This window comes from Electrophorus electricus, chromosome 21 (genome assembly GCF_041902795.1).
Source record: "Electrophorus electricus isolate QZ-2024a chromosome 21, ASM4190279v1, whole genome shotgun sequence".
Lineage (NCBI taxonomy): Eukaryota > Metazoa > Chordata > Actinopteri > Gymnotiformes > Gymnotidae > Electrophorus > Electrophorus electricus.
Genome location: NC_137517.1, coordinates 4,836,881 through 4,854,882, shown reverse-complemented (window position 1 = coordinate 4,854,882; position 18,002 = coordinate 4,836,881). Strand labels below are relative to the sequence as shown.

General features: G+C 46.2%; 1 protein-coding gene across 6 annotated transcripts; it reads left to right on the top strand.

The window, feature by feature from the left end:
* The first annotated feature begins 749 nt into the window (after positions 1-749).
* On the top strand, positions 750-17,978 carry agap2 (ArfGAP with GTPase domain, ankyrin repeat and PH domain 2). Of its 6 annotated transcripts, none has more exons than XM_026998656.3 (19): positions 750-1,131; positions 9,056-9,114; positions 9,391-9,478; positions 9,825-9,910; positions 10,161-10,302; positions 10,454-10,588; positions 10,676-10,797; positions 11,230-11,376; positions 11,706-11,789; positions 12,103-12,207; positions 14,055-14,214; positions 14,315-14,425; positions 14,677-14,814; positions 15,104-15,163; positions 15,493-15,641; positions 15,746-15,836; positions 15,988-16,210; positions 16,660-16,933; positions 17,288-17,978. In XM_026998656.3, exons 1-19 carry the CDS (start codon positions 969-971, stop codon positions 17,492-17,494), a joined length of 2,544 nt encoding a protein of 847 aa, XP_026854457.2. In that variant the 5' UTR covers positions 750-968; the 3' UTR covers positions 17,495-17,978. The 6 variants fall into 6 exon arrangements, with proteins under 6 accessions (XP_026854457.2, XP_026854458.2, XP_026854456.2 ...); XM_026998655.3 differs by lacking the exon at positions 750-1,131 and adding an exon at positions 4,558-6,510; XM_026998657.3 differs by lacking the exon at positions 15,104-15,163 and having other exon boundaries at positions 752-1,131.
* Positions 17,979-18,002: the final 24 nt, after the last annotated feature.

The window sequence follows — 18,002 nt, the reverse complement described above, 5'->3', positions numbered from 1 at the left end:
TTTTAATAAACATAACTCTTAGTAAATGGGCTTAACTTAAAAATAAATAAATAAATAAATATATATCTAAAAAAAAATCTGGTGCTATTTAAAACATCCCTTGTCGGCTATGTCTCAGAAATCTATTTGGTGTAGCTGTTGCACTGACTGTCATCTTACAACTCAGTACAACTACGTGATAGATTGACTGGATGTAGAAGTAGTCCGTGTAGACACCGTAAGGGCATCACGTGGGGAAACAGCAGCAGAATCCATTATGTCAAACTTCCCCAGGAAGTGACAGTTCTATGACAGTAACCTTTCAAGAGAGGAAATGTAAACTTTGTCACACGTTTTGGGTATTTTTGTTTTTATATTAATTTGCTACATGTCTATGTTTTGCAATATATATGTCTATAGTTTATGTTTGCTGGGTTTTTAATTTTTTAACTCATATTTTAATGCTTTTTAACTATTTTAATCACAAACCATATAATTACAGAGATATTACCAATAGCTCACACAGGTTCACTATTTTATTGCTGTGTGTTTTGCAATTCAGTTGTCGTGTCTTAATTCAGTTCTCATAATCTCTATTAGACAGTCTACAATTACAACAAATGACAAGACTTCTGTATGTACTTGACCGCCAAATAAAACAGAGTTGCTTTTCTGGGGCCCAGTGTTTTGAGTAAGCATCCGTTGAAGCTTTTTTCTCTCCCTTTTTCTTCAGTTAGATTGAATTCACCGCAGAGTCCTGTTTGTGAGAGAGCGACCTATGAGATGGCAACACTTTGAAATCAGGAAGTGAACTCAGTTGTGCACAGAGGAAATTCACACATGCAAAAGTACTTCTGCGCTTGACCGATGTGCTTCAGAATCGAATGACTTTGTTCTATGCATGAAAGAAGCATGTAAAGGGAAGCGGAAAGTTCTGGTGGGTCACGGGAGTGAATTTGTCCACTTTAGGCAGAGTCATCAGAATAAACATGAGTAACTCAAATAAGGCGGCATATTCGAGTGCAATCAGAGCCGAAATAAAGCGACACGAAAACCTGCAGAGCACCTTTAACAAACTGCTCAAACAGCTGGAGAGGGTTGAGGACCAGCAGCTTAAGATAGGCCTCAAGGTTTACATCCACAGCATCCAAGGTGAGTATGTCAGGTGTTTATTACAACAAATGCACGCAGCTGATCAGTCCTCTTCCTCCGGCGCAAAAGAGTGGGAGACATGGTAGATTTTTGTATCCTCTGTTAGTTTTTGTATCCTCTGTTAACGGAGACTGAACCCCCACGTTTATTTCTCAGAGCGGGAAATTGTTGTCCGAGGAGCAATGTGTATAATTTGTGATGGGGCCCTTCCACAGAGAAGTATATGTTAATTTCCCAGTATCTGGGTTAGGAGACTTCGTCTCTGTGCACATTTCCACTTAGCTGATACGCTTTGTCATAGGCACTACTTTGCCAAAGGTACTTCAGATGAATGTCCCCTTCTGTTTTTTCCTAGCTGTGTAGACATGCAGCCCTCGAAGAATATGTGAAATTCAAGGAATTAGGATTTTTGCTGAAATAACAGTTGAGCACTAGAGTACTAGAGAAGTTTTGAACACCCTGTATTGAATAGAATTACATATTTGATAAGTATGTACTTAAATACAGCTAAGTATATACTTATATAAGTATATACTTAAATACAGCTATCACTGGAACAAAGGGCTTCACTCTGAAATTCTGTATAATGGGATTCTGCTGCATACAGTTTTGTAGGTGATGCTGTAGGCTGGTATCTACACATAGGCTTTACCTACATGCAGGCACTGATCTCCCTCATAAGAACCACTGATCTGTGATCAGTGATCTGTGATTGACTGTTTATTACCTGATGGTTTCCTACAGGGAGAATAAAATTAGTTCTGAGCTAAAATGGGAAAATTCCTGAACACAAAGGTTTGGTTGGACCCGAACTGATGCTTGGAGGGTTATGCATGAGCTCAGACTGTGAAATCACTGGTGGTGAATGGAGCCACGCAGGCTTGCCCTTTACATGGGACTTCGCTTCGCACTTAAGGTTCTTGCTGAAATGCCTTAGCATCCTGCGCCGCTGTCGAATCTAACGTGAGAGACGAAAGGGAAATGAACAGCAGTGCTGGTCTGAGGTGAATTCCCAGAAACTGTGCTATGATAAATCCTGCATTATCAGTTCCATCATTTCCTGTGCAGGCGCACTATAGCACATCACTTTCCCATTACATGGAGCTAATAGCAGCATTGGCCCCATGGTTTATGTACTTAATCACACTCGTATATATTTGATTAAAGCCTTATCTTTTAAGATTACCATCATCCCTCAAATGTTGTCATGGCAGCAGGCCCACTTCCTGTCTGCTGCTCTCTGGTTGCCCCAAAAGCCACTTCCTCTATATCTGAGACACCACCTGTCGCATCTTTCGTGCTATATATGCTATATACATATGTACAAGAAAATCAGCTGTCAGCACATCCTTATTCATTTTTATCTCATAGAAGAAGTTTGTGTTGTTTTGTATTTTTTTACACTTGGGCTCAGTTTTTAAAGCGTTCGCTGAACAAACGCTCCCCTGTTACTGGGTCATTTACATTTCAATTACCAGCTACCAGATGCCCATGCACGTTCGATAGGGTCATGACATCAGTGATTCTGGTGACAACGATTAATATATCTTTCATTTAGTCTTTAAGGTGTCGCTTGCATAATTCACTTCCCTTGACAATGACTTCCGGTCCAGTGCATATTTACAGTCGTTCTATCTGACGACAATGGCACGCAGACGAGAAACATCATCTAAGTGATCTTCTCTGCTTTTCTCTGGAGCTGAGACTTACGGCAAACACCATCATAACTGGAAGATGCAGGGGTGGCTGAGAATTCTGAGGAACAGAGGCAGAGTGACGTAACTCGTCAGTGCTTTAACAAATGAGCGGTCACAGAATGACATCCTTGCAGCTGTAAAAGATTAAACACATTTATATAGGGAGGCAGGCGCGGAAGAACGACAAAAAAGAAAGGAAACAGTACGACACAGAATGTTGACGCTGGAGAATAGGTTTGATGAATTCTTTTAAAAAATTGTTTACTACAGAGAGCCAAGAGAAAGGGAAGAGGGTTGGACAGTATGAGATCTTTAGGGAGACACGTGAAAAACAGTGAAAAACAACGTTAAAACACGAGAGAGAGTCTCTTATGGTGGATGGAAAAACAAAGAGCTTGGTGTCACCGGAGAGACAGACTCGGCAGCTGTACCATTCACTCTCAGTGCAGGTGGGCCTCATTAGGAGCTAAAACAAACAAACAAACAACAACAACAAACAATACAAGACTAAGATCTACATAAGAGGTGCACACTGTTATTTGCCTGTCATAGACAGGGATCCGAGAGGATAAGTCAGTCAAAACACTAACAGGAAAAGATGACTTGGGCTATCTATGCTGCCCACATGCTAGTCCTGACAATGATAGTCATAATGACTTCCTTAGAAATCAGGTAGAACTTTACAGCTGGACCCCAAACTGGTAATATGACGCACACACTGTGCACAAAGTCACCCTGTCATCAGTTTGTGGTTATTTGCTGGAAAAAATGACCCCCGTGTAAGAAGAACATGTTACCATCTGCATGGCACACAGGACTATTGGAACAAGCCGCTTCTGCGCATAAGATACTTTACAGAGCTGATTAAGACCTCCAACATACAACATTCTGTTGATCTTCTTATATATCTGCCCTCCTCTGTTCAGTCAACAGCATTTATTACGGACTTGCGAGAACGGCGTCACAGAAGTAAAATAGTGACAGTAATATGTAATGAGAGTAGCATCAATAACAGGGCACAGATTTATCCGTCCAGCCGTGTCTGTGCTGTGTGCACACTGTCTCTCCACTCCGTAGCACATTGTTAAATTCCATAATGATTTCATGAATGCACACGTGCAGGAATCCGTTTTTGCGTGCACAAAACGTGGCTGGAGTGGAGAGATTGGAGGTTGGAGGGGAGACAGGCGGGAAAGAAAAAAAAATCAGAGACTAGATGGAGCCCATGCAGTGGGGGAGGAGTCTAAGCTCCAGAATACCTTGGTAACAGGCTGCCTCAGCGTCTTGAATGGAAGAGGGCAAAAGGAGATGGCTTGTGGGAGGCGGGGACAGCGCATACAGGAGTTTAAACACACAGACTGAAAGACGAAGAGAAGTGACTATGTGTGTGGTGTGCAGTATTAGACAAAAATATGTGATACCCTGTCTCTACTGATTTAACAGTCCTGATTAGCTGCACCGAATTAGATTCTCTCGTATGCTGATGAGGTTTGGCGTGGCTCCTCCCCTTCCCTTCCCAGGCGTTTTATTGGCTCCGAGACCTCCGAGCGTGCGCCTGCCTCTCAGCACAGCACATCATTGCCTCTCCCTGTTTCAGAGTGGGAGAGCGAGGATGAGACAGAGCAGAGTGAGAAAGGAAGGAGGAGGAGGGGGAGATGAGGGTGGGAGGAAACAGGAAGGTGGGGGGTGGGGAGGAGGGGGGGGGGGGGCTAGCTGTGGAAAGCAGAGGCTGTGAGCCGTCTGGCTACCGACAAGGGCAGGCAGACAGAGGGGGAGCAGGGCGATGGAGAGAGGAGTGAGGCTTTCCGGCTCCGTGCTGTTCGGCGTGGGCACCGCCAAAGGCATCTAGCAGTGGGGGGGAGGGGAGCCGAGGAACCCCTGCGCTCGAGAGGCAGACGGCTGGTCTTGTTACCCGTGCACGACGTGAACTTTCACCGCCGCGAGGATGCGCGTTCGTTTGGTGCGGCGGGCGCTCGGCGCCGGAGCCTGCCGCGCCGACGTCCGTTCCGCGTGACGCGTGCGGCCGAACGCTCAGATCGCAGGCGGCGCGATGGACAGGCTCTTCATGGGGAAGGTGGGATTGCTCTCGCTGGATTTACGCTAAGCTTCTCTCACTGATCCATGTGTCAGGTAGACCTCTATCCTGCGTTACTTTTCCTGTCTCCTGCCTGTGTGTCTACATCTTTTCCACGCTGTGGTGCATGGCTGCGAACAACATTTCCTAACGCGACGGTAGCAGCAGGATGTATTATTCCTCTCCATTTCATCCTGCACTTTGCCTTAAAATCACAACTGTTCGCTGGAAGGTTTTGCTCAATGAAATTCAAGTGACATTAATAGTGTACTTTGCTGCGATTGCCTGTGGACTTGCAACAGTGCCAATCACATGGGGCACGAAGGAGGGAACTGAAACGTAGAGACTAGTGGGACACGATCGGCGAGACCAAGAGGGCCACAAAGGTTGCTGGTAGCAATTTTATCCGCTCCACAGAAAGAAAGCATCACTCGAGACGGTCCCCTTTTTCTCCAGTAGCGCGTCTGCAGTTCTCTCGCTGTGTCTGTCGGTTGCGGTCGTAGCAGAGGACGTTTGGCCCATCAGACTGATCTATGTCCGTGTCTGTCTGTCTGCCGAACTTGTATCTCATGGAGCGAACCGGCGTACCGCAGCACAGAACCACCTACCTCATCTCCCTGACCCTGGTGAAGGTGGAGACAACCGAGGACCATGGGGCGGAAAAGGCCAGGCAGAGTGTGGCGGGGGGGACAAACTGGACTGGAGCCGAGCAGCCACCCGCCAGCACGGACTCGTGTGGCGGGGAGGGTCGTCCACCGAAGCAGGAAGACATCACCGCGCCTGAAGCCAGGAGAGGTATCCATCACCAAACAGGACAGGAAATACTTCCATGCCCCAGGGACCGTAAAGCACTTTTTACAGATGGCGCTTCCCCCAGTGACAGGCAAAAATCAATAACCCTATCCGCTGCAGAAAACGATGGGGCAAGTGAAGTAACAGGGTTGCCTCAAACATCTACATTCAAGGAGCCATCTGAATCCACCCAGACCCCAGCCGCGAGCGGCGCCGGACGCAGCAGCAAGAGGCCCGTGTCCTTTTTAAAGGCACACAGCAGTGCCCTCAGTAGCCGTGAGTTGCGAGAAGCCAGAGACAGCATGCATGCCTCCTCCAAGAGCCTGGACCGAAAGGATAGTAGGAGCAGGGTGCAATCCCCCACCAGCCCTGCTCCTGGATCCTTCAGGGCATCCTGGGCTGTGTGCGAGGCCAAGACCGCTCCGCAGGATATGAAAGAAGGCACGAGGTCCAAATTGTCCACGGAGGGGGCGGTAGCCATGCGGACCCAGAGCCCCAGAGCCGAGAGGCTGAAGGCAGGGTCCGCGTCCCTTCCGGCCCCCGGGTCCGCTGTCTCCAAGCCACAGCGGAAGGGGAAGAGCCGCACTCTGGATAACAGTGACCTGAACTGCCTGTCCGAGGACCTGCTAAAAGTGAAAGGCGGCCAAGGCCCGGCAGATGCAAGGGCGGGGGCGTCGCAGGGGGCCTCATCCCGTGACCGCAAAATGCTCCGGTTTATTAGTGGCATCTTCACCAAGAGCACCCAAGCCTCGGGCAGTGCTGGTGCGACGTGCCCAGCTCCGAGCTCCGTCCAGAGGGGGTCCAGTGAGGATGAAGGTAAGGAAGCACTGCCTTCATTCCCCTTCTTAGCTTCAAAGGGGAGGCCTCTTTTCGTTTGATCTTTGGTAACAGAAACCACAGAATGCCACATGGAGATCCTGAACAACTGTACCTGTGTAAAACCAAAAACAAAAAAAAAGTAAAAAATGATTTTTTCAGAAGAGTTTATGAAATGGCAATCGGCTCTTGGTCTATAAGCTTTAAAGAGATTATTTCCATGTGCCACGCTTAAGGATTTTCAAATGATATTTGTTGGAAAATCTGAAGCTGTGGCATCAGTTAAAGACATGCGGGTCTGTTCTATGCGGTTGCCTCCCCCACCGCTGCCTCTGCTCCTGATCTGGAACGTGTGGAATAGGAAACAAATTTGAGAACGCCTGTGCCTAAAGGCTGCGCAATTCCAGCCGATCCCCCGATCCCGTCTTTGATGTTCCACCCGCTGCCTGCCTTTATTCTGATCATTTCCCTCTGTGGCGGCTTCCATTCTTTTCACACTGTGATCTTCATTTCCAGTCCATGTCAGAAGCAGCTGTTTAATGCTTCCAAATGTATCAGCTGCTCCCTTTTGTTAACTACATCCTTCTTGAAAACAAAACAAAACAAAAAAGCAGCATTCAAGTGGATCTCATGCCCTGACAAGCAAATTTGGAAGTGGAGGGACCCAGAGATGATTTGGCAGACCATCGGTGAAATGTGTGCTTCTCAGATGCATTTAGCCTGTGCTGTTAAAATCGGAATCACAGGGAACATCAGAGCATTTATTATTCTTCTCTCCGCTGAGCTTTTTTGAGAGTGTTGTCTAAATTCTCAGACAGCCTTCACTTAATAGGCCTGCTCAAATTGCCCCAACTTTTTTTTTAATGTTCTTTTTATATATTTACAGTAAAATTAGATTTGCAAGAACAAAGCATTTCCTAAATTGATAATAAATTGATGAGCCTCATTAAGTGAGGGCTCAATTTATGTATCTCTGGGCATATGTGTGTGTGTGTGTGTGTGTGTGTGTGTGTGTGGACTATGAACTGCGAGCACTGGATGGTGTGTGTGCAAACCTAACGCATGCGCGTGCAAAAATATTTACGTATGTGTTCCCTGGGCAAGCTGACAGAGCGGTGGAAGAGGGGTTGTCATGGCAACAGGCGGACGGAACTGCCTGTTGTATCGCTGTGTGATGCCAGGGAGAGAGTCCCCAGCCCAATGAATGAGAGAGCAAGGCTGTGTGCGTGTGTGTGTGTGTGCAAGTGTGTGTGTGTGTGTGTGTATGTCTATATGCACAAACAAATCTGAAGAGGCAGGCTTTAGGATGTGACACACAGAGCATCCTTTTTCAGCCAGGCGCTCCGGATATAGCGTTCAACATGGAGGATTCGGGATTCGCATAAGGATCTTACTGTCTGCTAGCCCTGTCTTATAATGCCCTCATAGAGCTTTAGTGGGCGGGTGTTTGGGGAAGGGAGCCCCTTTTGTGCACAGAGCTGCGCTTCGCAGGGGAAGATGGGAATTTATCGTGGCGAGTTCAGGGGACTGTTTTTTTCACCTCAGCCATGGGCTTCTGCTGGAGAGGAGAGGCGCAGTGGGGTGAGAGGCGGGGCAAGGGGCTGGGCAGGGGGCGGGGTTAGAGGCGTGGCAGGGTGTGCTGTCCATCAGAGGTGGCTGATAGCCTGGCTGCCCCAGCTGCCCCTGCACACTCCAGTCACAGATGAGCCAATGGCAGGGAAGCCCTATCCGTCACTGGTGACAGTGGAGCAGCTGGAGATGAGTCACTCCTTGGTGAAAGAATGATAGGAAGGGAAAGAGAGAGAGAAAGCGAGAGAGAGAGAAAGGGAGAGAGAGAGAGAGAAAGAGGGAGAGAGAGAGAGAGAGAGAGAAAGGGAGAGAGAGAAGAAAGTGTGCATCTGTAGACCGAGAGCTGTTACTGTTAACAACAAAGCAAAAAGAAATTTAGGGAGGCACTTTTATCTTTTTTACGTTCAAGGTTTGCAGCTGCAGAAATTTTACTGCCATAATGCCAAAGCCTGCAATAAATACAGGCCGGCCTCAGTTTTGTTTTGTTTTGTTTTTTATTTCAGGAGTGCAGACATGGCACATTGAGAATCCTCTCGTCACAAGATCCTTTTTGATAGATTCTTATGAAAAGATTATACGAAAGACAGATTTGACAGGAAGCTGTGAATTCTTATAAGGATTCTTATATGATCATACAACCAGTTCTGCCATCATCCAATAGTTTTTCATTTAAACATTTTGTGTGCAAGAGGTATGAGCTGCATTACACTGTAATTAAGCAGTAAAAAGTCAAAAAGTAAAATCTTGCTGTGGACCATGGAGTCACGTCTGAAACTGAGAGTCATTTCAGTTAGGGTACACCATATGGTTTCTGTTGCCTCTGCTCTGCATTGCAGTTTTAGTGCACCCTGACATCCTACCCCTTCTTGCTAAGAAACGTACACCATGTCACCCTGTTACTGTGTACACTTAATGCTTATTTCTGATGTTTAAACACAAAGGTCTGACTACCTATGAATTTTTTTTATCTTCAAAGCATCGTGTGCCAACAGTCAGGAATGGACCCTAAGTCGATCTATTCCAGAGCTCAGACTGGTAAGAAATTGTCATATATGTTTAACAGACTGCATCATCCGGTTGTTCTTTGGTTGTTCTTTGGCTTTTCTTAAGCACTGTAATAGGTTAGGCCTAGTAGGTCCAAAAGGGGGGATTGCCAAACCAACCTTAGATTAGATAAGTCTCATTTGAGCAAGAAAATACTTTCACTCAGTATCTCTGTCAGATGTCTCTGACAGAAAGCTGCTTTTGAATGTGTTCATGCTGAATGGGCCTTTGAAGCTTCTAAGTTCACGTGTCTCTGGGTCTTTGCAGGGGGTGTTGGGTAGCATGTGGAGTGGAAAATCTGCACTGGTAAACAGGTACATCACAGGAAGCTACCTTCCTGAGAAGACACACGAGGGTGAGAACCATGGCCTCTTTCGTCGGGTTATACTACCTGATCATCCAACACTGTGTAGAGAGCACACATGCAACCGATGATGCTTAGCTAAGGTTAGGCTCAGGGTATGCACAGATTTGTCACTGGTCAGCACAAAGCAATCTTGTGCATATAAGATAGCAGAAAAACACTTCGCAGTTGTTTAATTGTTGCAACTATATGTTGCGCGTTTATAGCTCGGCACCGACAAACACAACAGCACAGTAAGAAGCAATCCTCTATGAGTACCCCTGTTGCACTGAACCATACTTTACGTTCCATCATTTCAGCAAGCTAACTGTACTTTCCGCTCCTCTCCTCTTATCAGATCGAAGGTATAAGAAAGATGTCCTGGTAGAGGGGCAGAGTCAGTTGTTACTAATCCGAGAGGAATCCGGCCTCCCCAACGCACAGGTTTTTACCAATGTTTCTTTGCACGTGTGCGGGGTGGGGGGTGTGGCTGTGTGTGTATGAGCATGCATTCTACTAATAGATATTGTGCAATTTCCTCTTTGGCATGATGTGAGCTTTTAGGGATCTTAGCCTGACAGTGAAAAATAGACTTTGCACAAACTGCATTGGGAAGCTTGTGAATGGCCTATCCCATGCCCTAGGATACGTGCTTATGCATTTTCCTCTCTCCTCCTCCAATATGGCACCATAGTTCAGCAACTGGGTAGATGGCGTCATCATGGTGTTTAGCTTGGAAAACGAAGCCAGCTTCCAAGACGTGTACAATAACTTCAGGGAGTTCAGCTCCCACCGCAACATGGCAGACATCCCGTTCATATTAGTGGGCTCGCAAGGTATGTAGATGTAGGAACTCATGGTGTAACGTCTTTCTGTCTCAAATCTTTCTGAATATGTCAAGAATGAACTGATTCTAGATCAGCTCTGCTACTCTGAGGCAGGTGACAGAGCGTGGCATCAACGCACTGATGTGCTTTTTCTCCACAGATAAGATTAGCAACACTAATGTCCGCATAATCGAGGACAAGCGGGTGAAGCAGCTTTGCACGGTCGCGCGACGCTGTACCTATTATGAGACCTGCGCTACCTACGGACTGAACGTGGACCGAGTCTTCACAGAAGGTTTGGCTCTCCTCAGACTAGAAATGGGAAACGTGATGTTACTCCGTGACCCCGTTGTTATGCTAATCAGAACCATTCACCTCTCAGTCTGCCAGAAGATAGTAGCAGCTAAGAAGCAAGCTGCCGTTCTGGCATCTTGCAAATCCCTCCCCAACTCCCCCAGCCACTCCGGAGCATCCACGCCGGTGTCCGCGCCGTTCCCTGGACAGGTACTACCCTACAGCAGCTTGCGTACCGTTTAACACTGTAACTCCAGTTTATGGGGTGTTGAAGCCTCCCACCCCCAAGCAATGGCTTGGAGAAATAATATCTTAACTCTCCACTACTTCTGGACTAATTAGCACTAATAATCACAAAAGTGTTTAGAGGGTTTTTGTTGTTGGTGGTGGTTTTTTTTAAGTTGGGGGGGCGGGGGGGTTGCCAGTGCAAACAGGAAATAGATGGTGCAATGAGGTTACTGAGTTTTAAAATGCCAGAGTTGTCAAACATGTTCTGGCGAGGTTGGTAATTTGAGCATATGCCATGTTTCCATTGTGGGTCTGCTCTTCTTTCACATTCTGTATTTGTTCCATTTAACATCCCTCTATCCTGTCTGTCTCTCTCTCATCTCCCTCCCCACTTCTGCCCTCCCCATCTCTCAGGCCAGTAACGGAGGTCAGAGTAGCGATTATTTGCCCTCCTCTTTGCCCTCCACCCCTGTGATAGGTCACCGAGAAATACGGGGAGGGGCAGGAGGAGAGGGGGGCTGCCAGCGAAACTTGCCCCGCCGGCGGACCTCCTTGTTCACGGTCAGTCCTTCAGCCTTGTCGTGGTCCTAAACCCAGTGAGCCCCTAACCAGCCTGGGAGAGAGACTGGTGGAGAGAGAGAGAGAGAGAGAGAGAGAGAGAGGGAGAGAGAGGGAGAGAGAGACCCATTCCCCATTCACTGTAGATATGTTAGGAGAGCAGTTTGATCAGTGGAACCTTGTCCTTCCAAGAGTCCAGAAACTCGGAGCATGTCAGTGAAGCACCTCTCTGTCATATTGTTTGCCATCCCACCCCACGTTCCTCCTCTGTCCTCCACTGTCTGAGCGCGTACGCCTCGTCGACAGCTCGTCTCACGTTCCCGTCCTTTTAGAACCGCCGGGGGAGTGATACTGAGAGGAGAACTCCGGACAGCAGAGCTGATATGGGAGGCAACAGATCAGTCGCTATCAGACAGGTATGAGTAAAGGCAGAGGGTCGGTCAGATCTTCCTTTTGCTCATGGAGAGTGAGCGGTATAAGACTCCCCATGGAAATATATATATTCAATATATATTTATTGTCTTGGGACTTATTGCTGAGCGATCCTCACTACTGAGTGATACTGACTATCCTTGAAGTTACATGCAATGCTTCAAGCTGGTAATGTACTAGGCAGGCATCCGCCTTTTTGAAGAATAATATGGGGTAATGAACTCAGTCCCTGGTAATATATTTGGGGCAAGAACAAGCTCACGCATACAATTCTGAATCGTGCATTTTGTGTTTCAGGGCACACTGCTGAAACGTAGCGATCGCTCTCTGAACAAAGAGTGGAAGAAGAAGTTTGTCACACTGTCCAACACCGGCATGCTCATGTATCACTCAAACATCAATGTAAGTCACAGTGTCTTCTACACTCAACACACACAGCCCTCTTAGGACTTTTAACCTAGCATGATGTTCTCAACCTTTGAACTGTAATATCAACAAATATGATTTAATATATCTAAATTCCCTTTCAAAATATGGGTAACATTATTATGTTATTTCTATAATATCAATTTTAAATAAATATTCAAAACCCTTTAGAACAGCCCAGTTTGGCCTGTGCTTGCTCCCTACCAGTAGATCCACCTCCTATCGGATCATGTGACACATCTAATGTTTTCAAGTTGAAAGAGCAGTAATACTACTGAAAAGTGCATTTAAAAGTGTGTGAGCACGTGAAACTTTAGCAGTCTTTGTGCAACCACGTTACCGGTTGAGGTAAAACGCGCTGAGCGTGGATATAGCTCTGTGGCTTCTGAACCAAACTCAGTTACAGCTCATTCTTGACATCAAAAGCATCGTTGGGTCAAAGTGACAATTAGTAGCTACTGAAGTGTAAAATACATTTGGATTCATTGGTTTGTTTCTTTTACAATGATTGTGACAAAAAAAAAAATCTGCAAATTTTCAGATTTGGCGGCTCTTTTCCATTTCCTGTTGAAACACGGTGCAACTCAGAAGTAATTTCACTGTAACGTGATTTTTGTTGCTTTGTCTCAGCCCAGAACACTATATATTTGTAGTAAGAGGCTCATATTCATATTAGTTTGAATATACTTCTTCCTCCTTCTACAAAAGAAATATAAACCAATATGATCTTAATATAAACAGGTTTCTCTTCCTCCAAATTTAGAAGCACTTTGCTTGCACATATTATGAAAGACCTCTGTCCAAAATGTCCTGTTTCTCTGGAAACATTGTGTATTTCACTACAGTTTTGACTACCTCCACATCTGTTACTACACTGCAGCAAGTCTCATGGAATCTTCTTTAGATGTATTATATATATTTGATGTATATAGTAATATGTTGTAAAGTAGTAATGTAATATGTTGGTGAAGCCCATATTAACCCCACCCCACCTCCCCTTTTCTCAGGGAACCAAAAGTAATTGGACAAATGAACATTAAAAATGTTATGTTTTGTACGTTGAGAAATCAACCCAGATGCCGAGGGCCTTCTCTACTCTTCCTGATCTGTTTCAGTGCCATAAATAAGTTTAAAATACTAGTCCTTATAATCTATTATCTCAATGACAGCAACCTTTATGCTTGTGTTAAAGCAAGGTTGGATGCATGTTTCATCTAATTTTTTTTTTTACATCAGAGCTCATGAGATCAAGAGAGTGTTCACCAAAATGTTTCGCATTTCTTTTTTTTAAAACAGCGTTTACACAACTGCCTTCCCCAAGAGTGTGTTTTCAATAAACTGTTCTCCATTCTGTTTTTAAGTACATGGAAACACATCTAAATGTTTGCGCGTGTTATCAGACATTTTGTTGAAGTTGCAGGACGTTTTTGTACGTTTCCTCAGTGTTTCTGTGACTCTGGTCTACAGTGAACCAAAGCGAGCCACCTCCCTGTGGTACTGAAACATCAGTGACAGTTATCCGTACCCAAGCCATCACGTTCCACTGGTGTGGCTTTGCACTTGTGGAACGTCCTCTGAGGTCAGAATGGTGGATTCCAGTCTTCTGGATAGTCTTCGATACATTTATGTCTTTCATGGTGGTCTTCTCTACCAGGGTGGACATGGCTCGGGCACTACGGTTGAGTGACGAGAGCAACAGACTCTAGATGCAAATGCCACATCTAGAATCCACTCTAGACCTTCTGTTAGCTCTCTGGTGCCTGAGCGAGTGTTGCCGCAGCACCCAGTGGAATGTATACTTCAACACGCAGGTGTAATTGCAGGACTACAAGCAGAACACACATGGGAAGGAGATGGATCTGCAGCGCGTGACCGTGAAAGTGCCAGGGAAACGGCTGCATAGGGCGTTGCCTCCAGCTAGCCCTGCCCCCGGGGTCAACGGCCTTGCGAAAGACAAGCCAGCATCCGAAGGGGCAACCTCATGTGAGCGATGCAGGGAGTTCTTTCTCTTAGGACACGATTTCAAAGCAAACTCTTTACCGACAGTCTTACTTGTGTCTCGTTTTATCCTGGATCCATCCAGCAAACCTTCTGCCTGTGGACGAGGGGGCCGGCATGGGAACGCCATCTGAAGATGAACCAAACAGGGTCAAACGCTGCCCTTCTTCTGTGTCCAATAAGGCAGTAAGCTTAGGTATGTAAATGTGTAAGTGAAAATAAAGTAGCAGAGGCATCCAAATATGCAAATATATCAAAATATTTAGATTTCCAGTCTTGCACATTGTACTGCCTGCTTCAACACACCACAGTAATTTCTCATTGGCCCTTTAACAGACAGGCAGTGTTTAGGAAGTCAGTGATACCCAGGTGCATCGGTTCTGCAAAATGCAGCACGGTTTATAAGATCGGGGTAGGGTTTCAACCTGTGTCCTTTCGTTCGAACAGAGTCCGGGGTTGAGGGGGCTATCTGCCCTCCTCTGGGGAAGGACCTGGCTCCGCCCTCCCCCATGACAGACCGGAAGAAGACCAAGAGGAAGAAGAGCATGAACGTGAAAGGAGACGTGATGGCCAGCCAAGCGGATGGTGAGCCCGGTCGTCTTGCCAAACGTGATTAGCCAATTTCAGACTGAGCTAATGCTGATTCATCCTGGCAGAGTGTGATCATGTGATCTTGTGAGGCCCGAAGGCGTTCCTCCGCTTCACCTCTCTGATGTTCACGCAGATACTGGCGTGTGGCGAATCCGGATTCCGTGGCGCTCTCCTCACGTTGTCGTTTTGTTTTGCTTCTCTCCTTTTCTCATCCCTTCCCTTTCTCTCTCCCTCGCCCTCCGCATTCCTCTGTTGCTGCTGGCCTAACTTCTTGCACCGCAAGCCAAGCGCAAAATGTGGAAGCTGAAAAGCTTTGGTAGCCTGAGAAACATTAACAGAGCAGGTAAAGAGGTGGGGTTGTGTGAGATGTAAGATGTGTGGGTGAGCTGGGTGTGTGTGCGTGGCTGCTGGCCCGTGCTGGGCGTGTGTGATGGTGGTTCATCCCTCAGCCTTGACGCCCCATCATTAGATTACAGCAAATGGATTTGTGTAGCCATTCCCATGTTTCTCGCCCTGCCTGTTGTACTCTGCCTCTCTCTCTCTCTCTCTCTCTCTCTCTTTTTCTCATATGTCACTGTAATGAGAAAGTGATATATTGGACAGAGTACTTCAATAGGCATCTTCGATTGATTACTTCCTCTCGGATAAATAAATGCTGCCTGCTCCTTGCAGAAGAGGAGAATACAGACTTCATTGTCATATCGAGCACGGGGCAGAGCTGGCACTTTGAGGCCCAGAGTCAGGAGGACAGGGACACCTGGGTGCAGGCCATCGAGAGCCAAATCCTAGCTTCTCTGCAACTGTGTGAAAGTAGAAATAAGGTTGGTTTGACAACAGATGGGAAAGCAAGATCAGTGCAGTCTTTAGGAGGACACAAACACTCAGTATGTGTGTGTGCGTGTGTCTCTGTGTGTGTGGTTATCAGACTCGAAGGTGCAGCCAGAGTGAAGCTGTGGCAATACAAGCCATTCGTAATGCCAAAGGCAATGACCTGTGCGTTGACTGTGAGGCACCCAGTAAGTTCTCCCCTTTTCCCATAATCCATCAGCGAACAACATAAACAATATAATGTGTCAAACAATGTGTGCAAATATCAATAAAAATCACTGTGCAGCTGCATAGTGTGTAGCTTCATCAAAAAAATTAACAATTATCTTCATGGAACAGATCCCACTTGGGCAAGTCTAAACTTAGGAGCTCTGATCTGCATCGAGTGCTCGGGGATTCACCGGAACCTCGGGACACATCTGTCCCGTGTTCGCTCCCTGGACCTAGATGACTGGCCCAGCGAGCTCACCAAGGTACTAACGGCTATAGGCAACCACACGGCCAACAGCGTCTGGGAGACATGCACACAAGGGCGCCAAAAGCCAACACCCGAAGCCACGAGGTGAGAGGGACATCTTGGTGTCTTTTCTGTTAAAAGGGAGATCATTATGGGCAAAGTCTTCCTTTGCTTTTATTGATAATCCAAGATAATATTTGAACTACTGGCTCTTTAATTATTCACCATGCTTTCAGTATGCACCTTGCACTTGTGTAAACACACCTGAGCTGATCTGTACATTTGACAAGACCTTACCCAACACAGCAAGTCTGAAGTAGTGCTTTCAAAACAGCAGCTATGGACTTTAATATGTACACAAAAGAACCTAGGTGTCTTGATTAGAGGAACCTTTCAACGAAAAACTGGTAGACTAGAGATTTGCTGAAGTCCTCATGGACACAGTCAATCTGATAAGGTTTCCTGTGGGAAAGTAGAACTCCACACAGCCCATCCAAGCTCATGCAGGTTCTCTGAGTGACGTATTTGTGTGGCTCCCCCTGTGTTCGGCTCAGGGAGCAGAGGGAGTCATGGATCCGGGCGAAATACGAGCAGCGGGCTTTTGTGGCACCCTTACCGCGTCGGAACGAGGGGCCCAGGGAGGTGACATCAGCTGAGCTGCTCAGAGCGGTCACCGACAGAGACCTTCCCAGGCTCCTGCTGCTTCTGGCCCACAGCACCAAGGAGCAGCTGAACGAGCCCACGGCCAGCTACCCTCTGCAGCTCCCCAGCCCCTTACATGCTGCCTGCCAGCTGGGAGACGTGGTTATGACTCAGCTCCTAGTCTGGGTAAGCAATACGCTCATGTGAAAATATAGTACGGGGCCAATGCCAGTAATAGCTGTGGATCTGAAATGGGTAAATCAGAGTATTGTATCACATCCAAATATCAACCCAGTGCCAAATACCATGATTATTTTAAGCTGTTATCAGTGATTTGAAGATTTTCATGATCACTACAGTTATGAAAGCCTGCTAGACAAAAATCATTCTTTGTTCTTTGACAGTAAACATCCTTAGAGCCCAATCTGCAACTTCTACTTAGGCGTGTCTCACATTCCTTTACAAACCATAAAATTATTTATTTTCATTTTTACTTTGTCTGTTTTTACTGTTTGTTTGTTTCCTTGTTCCTCTTCGTAGTATGGCAGTGACGTTAAAGCAAAGAATCCTCAAGGGCAAACAGCGCTGACACTGGCACGACAGGCCGGGAGCCAAGAGTGTGTCGACGTTCTCCTCCAACACGGCTGCCCCAGCGAGACATCGCCCACCTCGCCCACGCGCATCCTCTCGCGCAAAAGTAGCATCACAAGCCTCGAACGTGTTAACTCCAGGAGAAAGGTCTCTTAACTTGGAAGACTTCACAGACTTCATCCTCCTTTCTGACAAAACTGGACCATATTTTTATTTCATTACGTTTTGTTACAAAGCTGTGTACGTCTCTGTGGATGTTCTCCTTGGTCCCCGTTCATATATATTCGTTTGGGATCCTCAGAAAGACAAAAAAACTTACTTGCTGTATGGAAAATAAAATTAGCAAGACAGCTTCAAACAAACTGAAAAGGCTTTTTTCCCCGATACTGTTTCAACAACATGAAAGCAATATTATACATGATAAATATACTATATCTATTACAAAGTATAATGTAGCCTAGACAGTTTCTCAAAGCAATTTGAGAAGATGTATTCATCATCACATTATTACTGTCATAAAACTGTTCCTTAATAAGAAACTGAATTGAGGACAAATTATGATGTTTATATGGAAAAGGAATAGCATTTGTCATTGTGCAGCATTTCTAAATACTAGAATTAATAAAGTGCAGTCTTTAAACTTTTTGGGTAACATCTTGGGTTT